Genomic DNA, 18,301 nt, shown 5'->3' on the forward strand with positions numbered 1-18,301 from the left:
TGTTGGATTTAAAGTTGGGAGATATTTAGATATTAGCTTAGATACTTAGATATTAGCTAGTCCAACATTTTTTAAGCCCTTTGCTTGATGGAGAAACCAATGCCCTTGAGAGGTAATGTGACTTGCCCAGGGTCCTGCAAAGAAGAGTAGTGTATCTCTTCCTCAATTAGACTTCACTTTCTTAAGGGAAAGAACCATGTCTTACACATCTGTGTATTTACCTTGTTAGATGGTAGGTACTCAGTGGATATTGTTTGGGTGGACAGTTTACCTTTTGCCCTTGGAAATTGACCTGACTTATTCCTCAGGGCCAGGCTCTGCCTTCTGGGGTAGTAATTAGCCAATTGGAGAAGGCAAGTCAATGGAAGAGGTTTGCTAAAGACCCTTGAGAATCATCCTCTTTAGGAAACTCCTTTTGTTTTGTGAGTGGCCTCATAAAGCTCAAACATGAAGTCTACTTCATGGCCTAATCCCAAGGAGTGAGTTAGTTAAAACCCAGTTTTAAGGCTAAGTTTTACTTTAAAAAGTTAGTTAAAACTGCCAAAGTAGAAGTTTTACCTAAGGCAAAATCATATGTAACACATGAAGTAGGTAGGCCTTGAATGTAACCTAGAAAACCGTCCTGCATGAGTCAAGTCAAGTCAACAAGCGTTTAAATGTTAACCATCTGTTTATTCCAAGTATTGTGCAATATACTAGAGACACCCAAAAAAAGCAAAAACCAGCCAAATGGTCCCAGGTCCTTAAGAAACTCACAATCTAATGGAGGTAACAATAGACAAACAACTAGGCATAGACAAGATATATGCAGGAGAAATTGGAGATGATTTCAGAAGGAAAGCACTAGGCATTAAGGGGACAGGGAACAGCACCTTTCAGGAGGTGGGATTTTAGCTGGATCTTGAAGGGCAGCCAAGGAAGTAAGTAGGTAGAGGAGAGGAAGGAGAGAATTCTTGTCATGAGGGACGACCAGTGGAGTGCCTGGCATAGGGAGAAGGGAGTGTCTTATGTGAGAAAGGCCAGAGTCGCTGGGTGGTAGAGCACATGCAGGGGAATAAAATATGTGAAGACTGGAAAGGTGGGAAGGGGCCAGGTCACTGAGGGCTTTAAAAGCCAAATAGAAGCTTTGTATTTGGTCCTGGAGGTAATAGCAAACCACAGGAACAGATAACTTTTATTTCTCTATGAAACCAACCTTAATGAAAGTCAATTGCAGGCACACCTGTTAATGATCTCATCCCTTGTCTCTAGTGAACATATTCAAACTTGAGTAATTGTGGTTTCCTGAGTATCAAGGGCCAATCTTTTGTCTTGTCTCATCTGTGGGATAGAAATAAAAGCTAATTGGCCCAATAGAGTGATCTCTATCAGCTTTTTTTTTTCCAGTCTTAAATTTAGTTGTTAAGTTAGTGAAATATCAATTTTTGGAAAGTAGTTTGTCTGTGAAGGGAGGGAAAAGTATTGGATACCGAGTCAAGTAAAGATTTTTTTGAGGGTGGGCCAGACAACATTTATATATTTACATATAATAACAAACATGCTTTAGCGCACACACACACAGTTGTGTGATTTCCTCCACTGGTATTCAGCATGTTGGCTGAGTCCATTGCCTCTTTGTTATCTAATCTCAAGTGGACCTTCCTGGTGCATGTCAGTCTTCCAATTCTTCCATACTTGTCTCTATCTTATTTCCCATCAAGGATGTTGCCAAAGGAGCTTATTCTTTTGACAATCCCTCTTCCCACCTTTAATATTTCCTTATCTGGTGGTTCCCTCTCTGCTGCCTCCAAAAATATGTGTGATTCAGCAACATATGAATAGGAGTAGAGAAGTAGGTGGTGATGGTCAACCTCCAGGCAGTCAGAATGTGGAGGAAGGGGTTCAAAGGTAGAGTGCAGTATGTAGTTGAACTGACTAATTATGGGATCAAGACTATAATGGGAAGGCAGAGCAAGGTAGGGAGTCAGTAGGGTCAGGACAGAGAGAGACATCTAGGAATGACAGCAGAGAACAGCATTTTTCTCCTAGAGGGCTCCTTCCTTTGACCTTCTCCTGTTCTGCCTTTTATCATATCATTTGTGTACTTGACCTTTCCTCTACTGGACAATAAATTCTGAACTTGAAGACAGGGACAGGAGCCTTTAAAAAATTTTGTTCCCCTAGCAACTATCATGGCGTCTTGGACATAGCTGGAGCTTAATTAAATGTTTATTGAATTGAATTGAATTGAATAGGACTGGCTTTAAGTACAGCTGGTTAATAAGATTTACAGGATAAAAAATTGGCATTTGGATCACTAACTTGAATAATTGTTTTTTAATTAGTAGTAGTAGGGAAAATACCCAGGTTCAGAAGACACGTTATCTATATCAACTAGCAATGTGATTGACTTTTAATGAAGGCTAAAAAAAAAAATACACCACCTCTGTGATGTATATGTAATTCTCATTTATAATAAAAAGTCGTTAATTCCAACTCTACTTATTCAAAATCTGTTAAAATTTAGAGAGAAGCTGGGCAGTAGAGGAAGGAAAACATTTCTTTTGGCCAGGTCCACTCCCTTTGGGGAATGGATGAACATTTCTGAACTGTTTAAAGCAAATTAGTGGATGAATATGATGTTTTTTTAATTAATTAATTTTTAGTTTTCAATATTCACTTCCATACCCTTTTGAGTTTTAAATTTTCTCCCCCTCCCTTTCCTCCTCCCTCCTCAAGATGGCATGCAATCTGATATAAGCTCTACCTATACATTCTATTAAATATATTTTCACCTTAGTCATGTTGTAAAGAAGAATTAGAACCAATAGGAAGAACCATAAGAAAGAAGAAACAAAACAAAACAGAAGGGAAAAAAAAGAGCAAATAGTATACTTTGATCTGCAATGAATATGATGTTTTTAAGGAAAAGGTTTTACTTAAAAGGGGAAAAAACCGTCTAAAGCATATAAGGACTGGGAGTAGTGGTGCAAGCATGTAATCTCTGTTACCAGGAGGCTGAGGTTAGTGGGTCTCCTGAGTCTGCTCTGCAGCTCAGAACTCTGTGGTAGGGCTAAAGCTGATTGGGTATCTGCACTAAATGTGGCACAGATATTGTGAGTAGAGGTGGGATACCACCAGACTTCCTTAGGAGGTCCAAACTGGCCCAGGTTAGAAACAGAGCAGATTAAACATTCTATACCAGTCAGCATGGTATAGGGCCAGTGAGTGGCCTCTACTGCTAGCATGGTCAAGATAGGGAGACCCAGCATCCACCTACATGTACTGGATTATAGGTAATGCTGTAATAATCATGAAGTATGAATTCAGGGATCTGTGTTTACCAATACTTGTTCCTGGAGCTCAAGTTATGCTCTATGTTAAGGAGGCTATAACTTGGGATAGACACAGGGCGAATCAATTACTTCTCTTGCCCTCTGCTCTTGTACCCCATCCAACCTTTGATATTCCACCTCCCATTGGAACTCTCCCCCATATCCCTGTTCTTGTGGGAACCACCAGATTTTCTTCACCAACCCCTTTCCTACTTCCTTGCACCCAAATCTTTTCTTTGTCCATCATGGGTGCTTCCTAACTTGGGTACTGCACTCAGTCTTCATCTTCCTGCCCCATTTCCCGTTTAACCCGGGACTCAGAAGTTTGGGGATTTAGAAAAGCATGAAGCCTCAGGCTTAAGGCAAGTCATTCCTGGAGATCTGGGAAGAACTTCAGACTCAAAACTATTATCAGACAGACCTATTTCAACTTCACTATAATTTAAATAGGCCCTTGTGTCCTAGTCTGGGAACTTAACCACCAAAATATGATGGGAAAATGTGTATCATGTTCCAAGCTGCAGATGACCAATTTCCAAACAAACTTCGAATCTAGCCCGTAAGCTGTAAACTGGCTGTTCTTGAAAATTATAATACTGTGTCTTCCAAAAATATTCCAAAGTTCATACTTTCCAATAATTCAGATTTTCTGCCCGTTCCATTTTATTGAGAATTTTGAGCATTTGCGGTATTTTAAATTGATTAATATTGATGCCTTCATTTATTTTATGTAGAATTGACATTTGAAGCTAGAAACAGCTAAGTTAAATTGCAAATCAATTTTATGTGCTTTACTTCTTGGAGCGTAAATATTTGTAAGCACTTGGGTTTGACACTGATTGAGTTTTGAGTGTGTAAACATAAAGTAATTTCCATCATTATTGTTTAGTGCTTTGGCATGGTTTTTGGTAAGCTATGATGATGTAAGAGAGTTGTCAATATTTTGGACCCTTGGAGAGTTGGGACTCTGCTCATCAGATTTGTGGTTTATCCAGAAAGAAAGCTAGGTTAGAATGGAAGAACTAAGGGCTAAGTGAGACTCAGAGGGTCTACATAGCAAGTTGGCCCAGGATTTTGGAGTTGGCCAGAATGAAGTGGAATGGCGAGCAGGACAGGCATATCTACCTTGAGGTCTATCTTGTGAGCTTTGGATATACTGTTCAGGGTGAAACTCTAGAGTCATAAAATGTCTTTAATTGTAAATTAAAATGTGTAATCTCAAAATAATTGATCTGACAAATGTAATCTCCCTCTCTCCCTATGTATTTTGAGGTACATTATACATTAGAATCACATGACTGTAAAATTATAGATTTAAAGCTGGAAGGGACTTTTAGAAGTTGTATAGTCTAAGCTTCTTCATTTTACAGATGGGGAAATTGAGGCCCAAGTGATTTTTTTTTTTAATGGTATGACTTCTTATATTGGTATTTTAAAAATCCATTTAGGATTTATATTTATGGTGCTGGTTTAGACCTTTTCTAGACTGCTTTCCTGTTAATTCCAAAGAATAATGTAAATTTGCATTCACAGTACTTAGTATGAGGTCTCTTCTGGTGGTGAAAGTATCATTTCCACCCACCTAACCCAAAGCCCAAGTTCTCTTCAGACCCTCCTCCCCCTACTGAGGAAGAGGATGATGTTTTTTCTCCATGGTCCTCTAAAAGTAGTTGTTATGATTTTGTAGTTTTCTCCATAGGTCATTGTAATTGATTACATTCAGGTGTTTGCTTCATCCTGATAGGAATAAGGAGCAAAAAGATAGTGCAAGTACTTTAGGAAGATTATTCCTCTCTGAAATTGATTTCAATCTGAAGAGGGAAAAAAATATTTCACCTGGTGCTTTTCACTTTCAGTCAGTCAACAGGCAGTAATTAAGCTCCCACTATGTGCTAAACCTTTGGGATACAAAGAAAGGCAAAACACCATCCCCATTCCCAAGAAGCTCACAAGACTCTGATCTTTGGGGCCATTATTAGAAATTCTTGTGCCTAGGGAAAATCCAGCTGGATGGGGTAGGGGAATTTCAATGGTGATGAAAAAGATCATGGGAACTGAGGGGAGAGAATGGAGGGGGGAACCCGTTTCAAGGAAGGTTGTGGCAGAGGGGTCACTATGGTCATGTGACACTGGGGGTGTTGAATTATGGTTGTGCTCTTAGGCCTGGCTGTAGCAGTTGCCACAGGATCCATGTCCCTTTCTTGTGATGAGGGCTCCCAAGCCTCAGCCTCTCCAGGCTACCTGTAACTCTATTGAGATGAGTCTATAAATGATACAGTCTTGGGCGTGCAGTAAATGCCCGATGCAAACTTGTTGATTGATTGTTCATTCATTGTATATAAACAGTGATTGCAGAGACTTCATGACTAACAGAACTTTAATTTGGACCTCCCTGAATACAGATGCATTCATATGCAAAATGTGACAGCTGTTTTTAAAGAAGAGTTTCATAAAGAACTTGGGACGTTCCCCGAACTAGCCAGCTGGTGCTACTTTTCAGGTCTTAATTTGGGCTGTTTATCCAAACAGAGAGGACTTTTTAGCCTATAGTTAAGAAAAATATATAATTATTGTTTCTAGCCTGGAAATTAGTGACCTTTTGCTTATTTTAAATTGAATAGCTGTAATATTGCTCAGTCACAGAATCTCAGACCTGAGATACTAGAACCAGCAAATCCAACCCATACCTCAGTTGGATTTCTCTTTACAAAATACCCAACTGTGATCATATAGCCTGTGCATGAAGACCTTCAAGGATGGGAAACCCAGTACCTTCTAAGTTGGCCCATTCCACTTTTGTGTTGGGGTTTTTCCTAAAATTAATCCCATACCTGTCTCTGTGGGATTTTCACTCATTGATCCTAGGTTTACTTCTCTGTGGTCAAGTAAAAAAATCTAGTCCCTTTTTCCATGTCACAGGCCTTCAGATATTTGCAGATAGCCATCACATCCTCCCTCCATCTCCTTCTCTCCTGTTCTTCTCTTTTCTAGACAAAGATCTCCAGTTCCCTTTACCAGTCCTTATATGTCATGCCCTGGAGGCTCCAGTTTGCTTTTTTAGAAATTTCTAGAATTGAGATGGAAAGAAAATCTCTCCCCTCAAGAATCAGTTGAATAAAATTCAATTTAAAATAAGCAAAAGGTCACTAATTTCCAGGCTAGAAACAATAATTATATATTTTTCTTAACCATCTAATGGCATATATAAGTCATTTTTACTGTAAAAAGTCATTATGTTTATAAAAATTAGTCTGTGTCAGAAAGATAGCTGGATTTTCAGTTTAGTGTTCTCTTGAATGGATCCTTGTGAACTGCAGTGAATTTAGTGTAAATCCTCAGAAAACATCTTTAGCTTTTAGGAGAGAGAAGGCTTCTGTTAATAAGGGCATAGGTACTTTTCCTATATACATGAAAAAGGTCAACATTATGAGTCCACCATTTTGATTCTTTCTGAAGTAATGACCTTTTAGATGTCAGTGAGGCTTTGCAGTAGGGTGGCTTAGTTATGAAACGGGAACTTGGCCAATCATTAAATCAGCTTGTTGAATAAAATAGTTGAACGTTGCTTTTGAAAGTAACGAAGTTTAAAAAAAAATTGATTTTGTGCATGTTTGGTATGAGAATAAGCAGAGTCCAGCTAATGGGGATTTTATATTGTTTATTAGGCTCATCCCAAGAGAAAAAATGTTTGCTTTTCTAAGTGCACTATTTCAGAGGACCATAATTATTCTAATTTGAGGCTACAGACTTTATGACTTATGATTGGCAAATTAAAGTGGAACAATTAGGGAATCAGCTCCTTAGATTTCAGGCAACTCTCTAAAGCCATCTGAAGTTGTAGATGGGATGCTTTTACACATTGATATTGTAATTTGTGAAATGAGAGGTGTAGTGGATGAACTTGACTTTGAGCAGTACCCCAGGTAACACCCTAAAGTTTCAGAGCCAAGGCTTGATGTACTTGAAGCAGTTTTCTCACCAAGAGTTCCCAACACAAAAGAAATCTTTTATCTAGTTTAAAAAAGGCAGTGGGGGGACAATGACTTCCTACTTATTAGCCTGCTTATTTGCCAAGGAACCTTTGTCTTTCTATAAAGCTTTTTACCAAATACAATTAAAATCCTTTTTTGTGTGCTTAGTCTGAAAAGTAGTGTTTTCTAAACTGCCTAATAGATAGTTAATACTTATTAAGCACCTACTATGTGCGGACACTTTTCTAAGCACTAGGCATACAAATAAAAACAAAGTCAGGCCTAGAACTCAAGGAGCTTACAATCTAATGAGGAAAGATAACACACACAAGGAAGATGAAAAGAGTCTGGAGAGGGGCCTGTAGGAACTGGGCCTGGGACAAGATGCAGAGTTCCAAAGATGAGGAGAAAAATTCTGCTCTTTGAATAGAGATGTTGGAGTCTGTGGCCCTGCCCTGGGTCACAAATAGAAACCACTTCTTTGTCATTTTCAGAGAGCAGAATTCTATAGACCTTTAACAGATTTTAATTTGCTGGTAGTATTTTTTTTCCTAAGTTAATTTTGTCACAATTTTAGGATTGATGTCTTAACTTGAGTCCTGATTTAATTTTTAGATATTGTAGGCTGCATTTTTTGTGGAATTATGAAGACAGTCTGTCAAATTCAGTATTTTTTCCCTTTGCTAAGGAAATGAATCTTCAAAAAAAGGAAAATGGGAAGGCTTTGTCATTATAAGAAATCTTTCGAGCTACAGTATAAATCAGGAGGTTCTTCTAATGCCTTTTTTGGCTGGACCATCAAAGAAAGTATTTCCTAATCAAATGGAGCATTGTGGCCTTGAAGTGACTTGCTATCTTGAGAATGGAACTCGGCAGAAGAAAGAATGTTTTAATTTAGCTAGAAAGATGGTTTTTTGGTAAGTTAACTTGAAGTTGCTCTGAATGACAAGATAGCTAAAGGAATGAGATTGTTATCAATTGAACCGTTAGGGAACATGTCATTCTACTTATTTTTAGAGGCATACGTCTCTGATTAGGGTCAGCTGCTTGAAAATGAATGTCCATGCTGGGAAAGCTATGATAAGATTTGTATTACAGCCCTGCTGTATCACACAGTGTAACAAGCTTGGTGATTTACCTCTTCCACCTTAAATAATAACTGACATTTAAATAGCAAGTTATCATTTGCAAAGTATTTGACATGTATTATCTCAATGGAGCCTTGCAACAACTCTGGGTGGTAGGTAATACAGGTATTAGTATCCTCATTTTACAAATGAGAAAATTTAGGCTCAGAGAAATTAAGCAATTTCACCAACGTCACACAGCTTATAATTATCATAGGCAAGGTTTGAACCCAGGCTTTTCTGATTCCAAGTCCGTCACATCAAGCTACATTTACCCTTAATTTAGGTCAATAAAATTGACCAACTGTATATCTGAAATTAAAATTAGTTTTAGTATATTAGGAAATAGATTTTCTGTTTTGTAATCATTAGCCCACTTAGAGTTTCTGTAGCATTTCTCTCAGTTAGTGATCCTATTGAATGTACCTATTAAGCAGAGACTTGGCTAGTCACTAAATTAGCTTACCGAATAAAATAATTCAGTGTGGGTTTTGAAGCCAGTAAAGTTTTCTTTTTTCAAAAAATTACTTAAAATGAATTTATTTTCACACAGATTGGTAAACTGACCTCCTCCCACTGACCTCCCACTGACCTCCTCCATCCCAGAACAACAACAAGAAAAGTTCAATCCTTATCATATACCTGAATGGTCTTGTAAAACAAATCTCCCATTAGCCATGGACCAAAATTGTATGTCTTTCTCTTCATTAGAAGTTTGTCCCTTCTCTGGCAGCTGATGAGGGGCACGTTTCCTCTTCTGGCCTGGCTTATCATTTCATATGACAATTTGGCCATTCCCCAATAGGAGAACACCCCTTAATTTCTATATTTGGACTCCTCTGAAAAAAGCTGCTACAAATGTTTTTGTATGTGATCATTCCTTTTCTTCTTTCTTTAGTCTCTTTGGCACATGGGCATAGTAGTGGTAGAAATAATTCAAATAGACATGGTTTAGTAACTTGGGGCATAGATCTAAATCACTTTCTAGAATGGCTGGACCAATTCCTAACTCTACCAAGAGAACACTTGTTTATTGCTTGTTATCCAAAGCCCCTCCCCCATTTGTCATTTTCCTCTTTAGTCCGTCATCTTTGCCAATCTGGTTGGTGTGAGGTGGAACCTCAGAGTTGATTTAATTTGTGTTTTTCTTATTATTAGTGACTTAGAACATTTTTTGTATGAGTTTTAATAGTTTAGATTTCTTCCTTTGTGGACTACCTGACCATTTATTTATTAGGGATTATCTCCTAGTCTTATAAGTTTGACACAGTTCCTTTATATCTTGGATTGGTGGTATAGTAGATAGAGCACTCGGCTTGGAGTCAGGAAGAATCATCTTGAATCAAAATGAGTTGGAGAAGGAAATAGTAAACCGCTCCAGTATCTTTGCTAAGAAAACCCCAAATGGGGTCATGAAAACTAGGACATGACTGAAACAACTCAACAGCAACAGCATGAGACCTTTATCTAAGAAACCTGTTTAATTTTGAAATTGTAACTATTTTATATTGGTGCAAAACCTTTTGATTTTGTGTAACCAGAGATTATTCCTTTTATCTTGTGTGATCCTCTCTGTCACTTTGGTCATGAACTCTTCCCCATCCATGCATCTGAAATGTAGTTTCATCCTTGTTCTTCTAATTTATAATGTGCTCTTTTATATCTTTTAACTCATATAAACATTTGGAGCTTATCTTTATTATATGCTGCCAGGTGTTAGTCTAAACCTCATCCCTACCAGACTGCTGTCCAGTTTTCCCAGCAGCTTTTGTAAAACAGTGAGTCCTCCTAATAACCGGAGTCTTTCATTTTTTTGAGCGCTCATCTACTGTGTTTGAAACCAGTGCAGTTTTATAAGAAAAATTTTGTTCGTATTTACTATGTTTGTCCCCTTCTGAAACTTCAACTAAATGATTGACATTCTGTTATAGGCTAAGAAGTTTAAATGGTTCTTGGACCAATGAATATTCTACCAAATTGATTCTATTTTTAATATGAAATACTGTATTTAATAGGTATAGGCAAAAATTACATTACTTACTGCTTTAACTAGCAGTAAATGTGGCCAGATTTCCATGGAGTATCCATTCTGAAAACTTGTTGTAAGAACATAGGAAAATAACAGAAGCTTAGTTGGGGACTATGTGGTAGTTATGCATGTACGCTTGTTTCATAGGTACAGGGTGTCAAAGGTAGCCCAGCTCTCTTTCTGTACTTGTGAAGATGAAAATTGGCTTCTCCTCCCCCACCCTACTCCAGTGTTTACTATGGGCTAACCTAAGTTTGCACGTGAGGCAGCCAGGTGGCCCAGTGGATAGGGTGCTGGGCCTGGAGTCAGGAGACCTAAGTTCAAATCTCCCCTCAGTCACTCACCAGCTGGGTGACCCTGGGCAAGTCACTTAACCTCTGTTTGCTTTAATGCACTGGAGAAGGAAATGGCAAACCATTCCAGTGTCTTTGTCAAGAAAATCCCGTGGACAGTATGGTCCACAGAGTCACAAAGAGACATTCATTACTGAACGACTGACCACCACCAACTTGGCATATAGAGAGCACTTAATAAGTGCTCATTGACTGTCTTTGCTGCCATGTTGCAAAATTCTACTCTAGCTGATGTCCCATTTAAATATATCATTCCTGTGAAAGCTGACTTCCTCTTATGGCATTGGGTCTGTGAAAATACAACATTATGGAAAACAGCTAATGATAGGTAAACTTTTCTAGGATCAAAACAGCTATTATTTGTATTCTCCTTGTCTCCATTTTTAGAATGCTCAGCTGTTTTATCTTTTTATCGCTTTGAGCACCACCTTCCTTTTTCTGCACTATCAGAGCACTACCATTCGTAGTCACACTGACTTTTCTTCTGCCCTTTCAGACTCTTGCTGCCACTGGCTTTCCTTATTTCTTAAATTTTTAAAAAATTATTGAAATTATTTTTAAATTTTGAATTTAAATCTTAAATTTGTCTCCTGGAATTTGCACGGCCCCTCTTTGGTTATGAGGCTCATTTACGTTACCCTGGGCACAAGCCTCCTTACCAGACTTTCCCCTTTCCAATCTGTCCTCCAAAGTGGTGAAAATTATCTTCCTAAGGCAGAGGTCTGACTGTTAACTCTTCTGCTAATAAATCCTTAGGCTGTTTCCTCTTGGATAAAAAGTATCCTCCTTCAGCCTTTTATTGTGGCATTTATAGCCTGCCACAATCAAGGTCCAGCTTGATTGCTATGACCCTACAGGCAGCAAGGGCGGCGTATTGGATAGAGTACTGGAAATACAGGAAGAGCTGAGTTCTATGTGAACTTGGGTCTGTCACAAACTTTTCTCAGCCTCAATTTCCTTTTTTCTTTTTCTTTTTCTTTTCTTTTTTCTTTTTTTCTTTTTTTTTTTTGCGAGGCAGTTGGGTTAAGTGACTTGCCCAGGGTCACATAGCTAGTACGTGTCAATGTCAAGTGTCAGGTCTGAGTGAGACTGGATTTGAACTCAGGTCCTCCTGACTCCAGGGCCAGTGTTCTATCCACTGTACCACTTAGTTGCCCCTCTCAGTTTCCTTATCTGTAAAACGAGCACCAATTTCACAGGGTTGTTGTGGGGATCCAACGAGGCAACGGAGGCAAAATGCTTTGCAAATTTTAGAGCATTATGTAATTGTAAATTACTGTTTCAGAGACATTGCAACTTGCAATCAGAGAATCCTTTTCCCTCTGATGGTGACTTGACCAATCATATATTATTGTATTGGGCTTAAGCCTTCCTGCCTTTGGCTCTCCATAGTGTCCTGCCCATGAATTCTCTCTCAGAAGCTAAAAGTGTTTTCCATTTTATTCCCAGGATGGGACTCTCCCATCCTGGGTACTGCAAGGATGGTAGAAGGCTAGATTCACTCATTATGAGCCAGTTCACTGTTTTGCCGTAGTAATTGCTTGGTAAATATTTGTTTAAAAGATGAATGGATCAAGGTTTTGTTTTTGTTTTTTTTCTTTCGTGTTTGTTGATTGCCTGATGGATTAACTCAAGTAGAATAAGCATAGTCCAGTGAAAACAACCAAAATTTGGTACATCTGGTAGAACCACAGAATAGTAGAACCAAGAAGGACTTATCCTTTGGCATTGTGTTATAGTGGGAGGAGTGTGGTTCTGGGTTCATATCTCACCTCTGCTGCTTATTATCTGGGTGATCTTGGACAAATCACTTAAATTCTGTGAGCTTAGTTTCCTCATCTATAAAAAAAATTCCTTGGGGGAGGCAATCAGGGTTAAGTGACTTGCACAGGGTCACATAGCTAGTAAGTCTGAGGCTGGATTTGAACTCCAGGGCCAGTTGTATATCCACTATGCCACCTAGCTGCCCCGTCGTGTATAAAATGAAAGGGTTGAACTAGATGGCCTTTGAGATCGGTTTCAGCTCTCTAGAATTATGTTCTTGTGGATCTATTATCTATTTAATTGTAAAATTCAATATGATTCTAATACAATTCCAACAGATTTTTAGATCCTAGAGGACATAAATGACAGAAAGGATATAGACCTAGTGTTCTGACTCTAAACCAGTGGGTGTTATTTCTCCTGTATTGCAGGCCTGTGAGGGAAAAACATCTGAACAGTTTTATTGACATCTTCCAGTTAATTTACTTGTGATGATTATTTTCTTTAAAAATGCGATCCCTTTATTATTTACTATTGTATTCTATATTCTCAACTCTTACATTTAATTATGCTAAGAAATATATTTTTGAAAACCTTAGATGTGCTGCATGTACCGTGTCTTTGCTCTCTGTTTTTCTGCCGCGTGATAAATACTGCCATTATTCTTTCCTGTCGGCTAGGTGGCTCCAAACGATGAAGCCGTGGTGACCTTGCTGTGTGAGTGGGCCGTGAGCTGTAAAAGGTCTGGCAAACACCGAGCTATGGCCGTAGCCAAACTTTTGGAGAAGAGGCAGGCCGAAATTGAGGCAGAAGTAAGGTTTTTTGGTTTGTTTTTTTTTCGCTTAGGCTTTGATCATTCCAATTCCAAATAGCTGTGTTGGGAAGATCAGGGTAACACATACTTTCATATATCCAACGTAGGCTTTTTACATGAAGATGAGACAGGAGAGATAGAGACTCACCCTAGACTTCCCTAAGGCTTCCCTTAATTCTAAACAAGCACTGTGGTCACCATTTTCTTAGGCAATTTCAAATGCAATAGTTGACTTACGTATAAACACAAAATGCTTATATTTCTTGAGTCAACGCAAAGGCCCTTCTATAAATTTCTACATGCCTATGTATGTCTTCTCATCAATATCCATTCGAGAATAGCATTAAAGGACCTCAACAAAGGGCATTGCTTTGAGACATTTGTAGTTTTTATGTACACATAAAGATTTGAAGCAAAAGGTAGTGTTGTGTTTGTGTTCCATCAAACAGAATTTCAGAAATACTCAACTTTGTCCACATAACACCGACCACAAATGATCATCCCAGAGTAATCGTGCTATGGGGAGTTGAACTTGAAGGGCTTGACATAGAAAGGATCTTTGCCCCATTGGGTACTTTACAAAATCAGCATTTTGGTCAGGACGTGGCTCTGTTGAAAGATACCTATTGGTGGTTGATCACCTTGAGTATCCATGAGAAAACTCAAGAAATGGAGTTATCATAGAATTAATCATTTAATTCCCATATTCTTAGCTTTCACAGTACTTAGTTATCACAGAATAGCTTAGTTCCCAAATTCCTAATTATGCTAACACTTAGTGATTGTGGAATTTTTACAGAACTTGTAGCTTTGTTTCCAAATTCAGGGGCAGATAGGTGGCCCAGTGTATAGAACACTGGGCTTGGAGTCAGGCAGACATGAGTTCAGATCTGACACATACTAGCTTGGTCACCCTGGGCAAGTCACTTATACTCTGCCTCAGTTTCCCATTTGTAAAATGGGAATAACAATAGCAACCTACCAGCGCTGTTTTGGGGATCAAATGAGATAATAATTGTAAAGCCTAAGGCATATATAAATGTTAACTATTATTATTGCTGCTGTTCAGTCATTTCAGTTGTATCTGACTCTTCGTGACCCTATTTGGGGTTTCTTAGCAAAGATACTAGAGTGGTTTGCTATTTCCTTCTCTAGCTCATTCTACAGATGAGGAAACTGAGGCAAATAGGGTGAAGTGACTTGCCCAGGATCCCACAGCTAGTATGTTTCTGAGGTCAGATTTGAACTCAGGTCTTTCTGACTCCAGGCCCAGCACTCTATCCACTGCGCCACCTAACTGCCCAGCTAATATTATTATTATTCTTTCCCTAATCTTAAGGTCTTAGTCAATTTCCTTATATTAATGTAGATCTGATAAAATGTGAAAGAGCAAAAACTTATACAAATCTTTCTGGCTGGTTTTGTGTACCTACAACTACACACACACACACACACACACACACACACAGACATACACAAACCTCACATAACATTCTTTTCTTTCATCTATAATGGTGCTACCATTGAATTAGATGTATACAGGGGCTTTTCATAGCCTCCTTTCCACTTTTAAATGAATTAATGTGTGTTTAAATATTCTTCTGCCAATTCTCCAACCACATTTTCTTAGAAAATAAGACTGCATAAGTTGTAAATGAAAAACAATTTCTAGTAAAAGGCTAAAGACCAAAGGCCAGAAAAATTCAAATGACCAACCAGGAATCTTTAGGTTGTTTCTAAACCTGGTACCTTGTTCATGTGAGGTTTAGCAGGTACCACTCATTTCAGCTCACTGAGAATGCAAAGCAGCTGAATGATAGTCTTAAGTGACTTTCTTAGGACTTTTTCCTAAATTAGAGCAATACCAAAAGTCCTGGGATCTCATTGTCAAAGTGTGATAAAAAACCTACATTAATCTTTTAGGAAGCATAGATTTTTCTTTACTAAAATCAGGTAAGATACTTTATGCACAAATCAAATACAGATTAATAACTCTACCCTACTCCCAGTTTCCTGATCGTATTTAGGGAATATAATTAAATTTAAGTATTTTTTTTCTACAATATACTTATTTTTATTAGGCCGTCCAAATTTTTTCACACTTCTTTAATGTAAAGCAGAGATGTCAAATTCACTCCCAAACCAGATTAAAATGTAACTGGAAGGAAAGAAATAGGGGGCAGCTAGGTGGCGCAGTGGATAGAGAACCGGCCCTGGATTCAGGAGGATCTGAGTTCAAATGTGGCCTCAGACACATAGCACTTACTAGCTGTGTGGCCCTGGGCAAATCACGTAATCCCATTGCCTATCCAAAACAACAACAGCAAAAAAACAAAATAAAAAAAAGAAATAAAAATATAATACAACATAATGTTAATTTATGGTTTTCTAAGTCAATATACAGGATTTTCCATTTTTTTTTTTTTTTTGAGTTTGACCCCACTATTGTAGAGATTGCCGGAAGATAGCATAGACATAGCCCATGTGGTTCTGGATCTGAGTCATTTACATTGCCTAATTTGATCAATGTGAGTACTGCCCAAGTTCCCTGTCCAGTTATTTCTTTGGAACATTGGTTACAATTGAATTATCCACTCTGTAATTCATACCCATAGTTTATAAACAGATTATTGTCTATAACCCTTAGAGAAACCAATAATTAACTGTTTAGTACTTCATTTGTGATATGAAATTGTTGGGGGAAAAAGGAACCAAGTTGCTGTCATTACCTCACTCTAGCAAATACATTCTGTTTTCAATCCCTAGCGTTGTGGTGAATCAGAAGTCTTAGATGAGAAAGAATCTCTTTCTTCAGCCTCCCTTGCTGGGTCCAGCCTGCCCATATTTCAGAATGTCCTGCTTAGATTTTTAGACACACAAGCTCCCTCACTGTGTAAGTATCTCCTCTTTGATTCAAATTTAGGGGCAAAGCATTTGACACTGTATTTATTGAGTTGCTGAATTCTTTTTTCTTATTAGTAGTTGTCATCTTGAAGTTCCATTTATTAAAAGACTAAACTCCTCAGTGCTATATGACCCTAGGCAAGTCACTTAACCCTGTTTGCCTCAGTTTCCTCACCTGTAAAATGATCTGGAGAAGGAAATGGAAAACCCCTCCAGGGGTCTGAGCATGATCAATTTATTAGATTAGCAGTAACCAATAAAGTGGGTCAATAGCCTCACTCAATGGTCAAAGATTCCAGGGTAGGACTCACCAGCCTTAACATAGTTTTGGAGAGTACAGAGTTGGGTAGGTGAGAAGACAACAAAATTGGTTATAGGGGAGATAGCATTGTGGGTGTGGGGACAACATGATTGGTTATTTTAAGGAAAGTGAGCTAATACATATGGGGCTACCAACCACCCCTATCTATGACCCCTGTCACAGAGGAATTGATGTATGGGATCCATTTGCATCCTTTGGTGCTTGATGGTGGACCAGGCCTAACAGACTCCCTGTCTCCTAGGAGGGAGATAAGACCCTCCTTAATTGGGCAAGGATAGGCAAAGGTAGACAGTGTATTTTGTGGAAATATACCAGGTTAACTTGTAGGCCTTCAGAGATGGTGAACAGATGTGATAAGATTTTTCAGGGGCTGGAGTTATGAGGGATAACATATTTTCTTTAACTAACTTGGAGGGGTAGATGTACTTCTCTAGGAAATCTTCTCTGTTTCAGTCTACTTGCAAAGTGAGAGATAGTAGGCTAAGACTCCCTGGTTTTCACCTGCATCCCTCAAGGATAGCAGATTTCCTTGAGGCAAGATTAGAACAGTGATTAGTAGGAGAACTAGATTTCTAAACTTAACTCATTACAGGCCAGCTGAATTTCTGAACTAAGTTCAGAGACAAAAAATCATGGTTTTAGGCAAATACAGACAAAGTCAATTAACTATAAATAGCATCAATTAAAAAATGATACAGAATCAATTTAATTTCTACAAGAGGTTGAGTGACTGGCGTTCCCCAGCTAGGGGGTGTCTGAGGCAAGGTTCTGACTCAGATTTTCCCAACTCCCAAGTCTGGCATTCTATTCACTATAGAATAGAATAAAATATTAGATATTTTAATATAATATTAGATCTGAAAAGGAAAGGCAGAATGTGAAGAATGGAAAATTAGAAATTAATAGGAGAAGAGAGTGAGCTCTAAAGAAACAGGAGTTACAATGGGAAATGCATGCCCCTATGGAAGTAACAGGGCTTCAGCGTGTATCCAGGACTGGCATTTTTTTTATTTCAGCAGATTCATAACTTGTTGCGATATAGTCTGTCCTGACCTCAGAATTCAATTCAATTCAACCAGCATTAGTAAAATTAGGCATCTGGGTCCTATGCTAGCCTTGAGGATGCAAGGATAAAAATAGCTTGTGTCCTTAGAGAGCTTAATTTCTTTTTTTTAGGGGGGGTGGGATACTACATATACAGAGTATGTATGAGATGGGGAAGGGGACAAGAGAGTATTTAGATGAAGTGTTCTAGGAGAATTTCAGGAAGGAGAGGAGAAGCACTAACAACCGTGAGGTCAAGAGAGACCACTGGGATAGATCGTAACATCTGTTTGAGTGTGAACACTGCTAAGGGTCCTCCCGGTTTGAGGTGACCTATAGGACAGGAGCCAAGCCATGAGGTAGTGGGTAGGATATGGTTCAGAAGCCTGTAGTGGTTAGAGAGGGCTGCAAAGCAGGAAAAAACAGAAATGTTGAGTCAGGATATGGTAGAGAATGGAAATATTCATGGGAATGCAAAGGGTACACACCTCTCCTGTTGTTCCTTGTTATTATTTTTGACAAAAAATAAATAAATCAAATAGAATGCTTTCTGGTTTATCAAACACTATCTCATTTGAGCCCCACCAGCACCTTGTGAAAGGAGGGTGGTAAAATAGTATCAGCACAGTATAATGGAAAGACACTTGAGTCAGAGAATC

The 18,301-nt window shown here is 38.5% G+C and overlaps 1 protein-coding gene across 1 annotated transcript in view; it reads left to right on the forward strand.

The window, feature by feature from the left end:
* The window catches only part of MED12L (mediator complex subunit 12 like), a 385,357-nt gene that overhangs the window by 100,614 nt on the left and 266,442 nt on the right, over positions 1-18,301 (forward strand). Inside the window, exons 11-12 of the mRNA XM_027875724.1 lie at positions 13,239-13,370; positions 16,139-16,265. Coding sequence (XP_027731525.1) covers positions 13,239-13,370; positions 16,139-16,265 — 259 coding nt within the window. The remainder of the gene's footprint in view (positions 1-13,238; positions 13,371-16,138; positions 16,266-18,301) is intronic.

The sequence above is a fragment of the Vombatus ursinus genome, unplaced genomic scaffold, assembly GCF_900497805.2.
Source record: "Vombatus ursinus unplaced genomic scaffold, bare-nosed wombat genome assembly UNPS02014810.1, whole genome shotgun sequence".
Taxonomy (NCBI): domain Eukaryota; kingdom Metazoa; phylum Chordata; class Mammalia; order Diprotodontia; family Vombatidae; genus Vombatus; species Vombatus ursinus.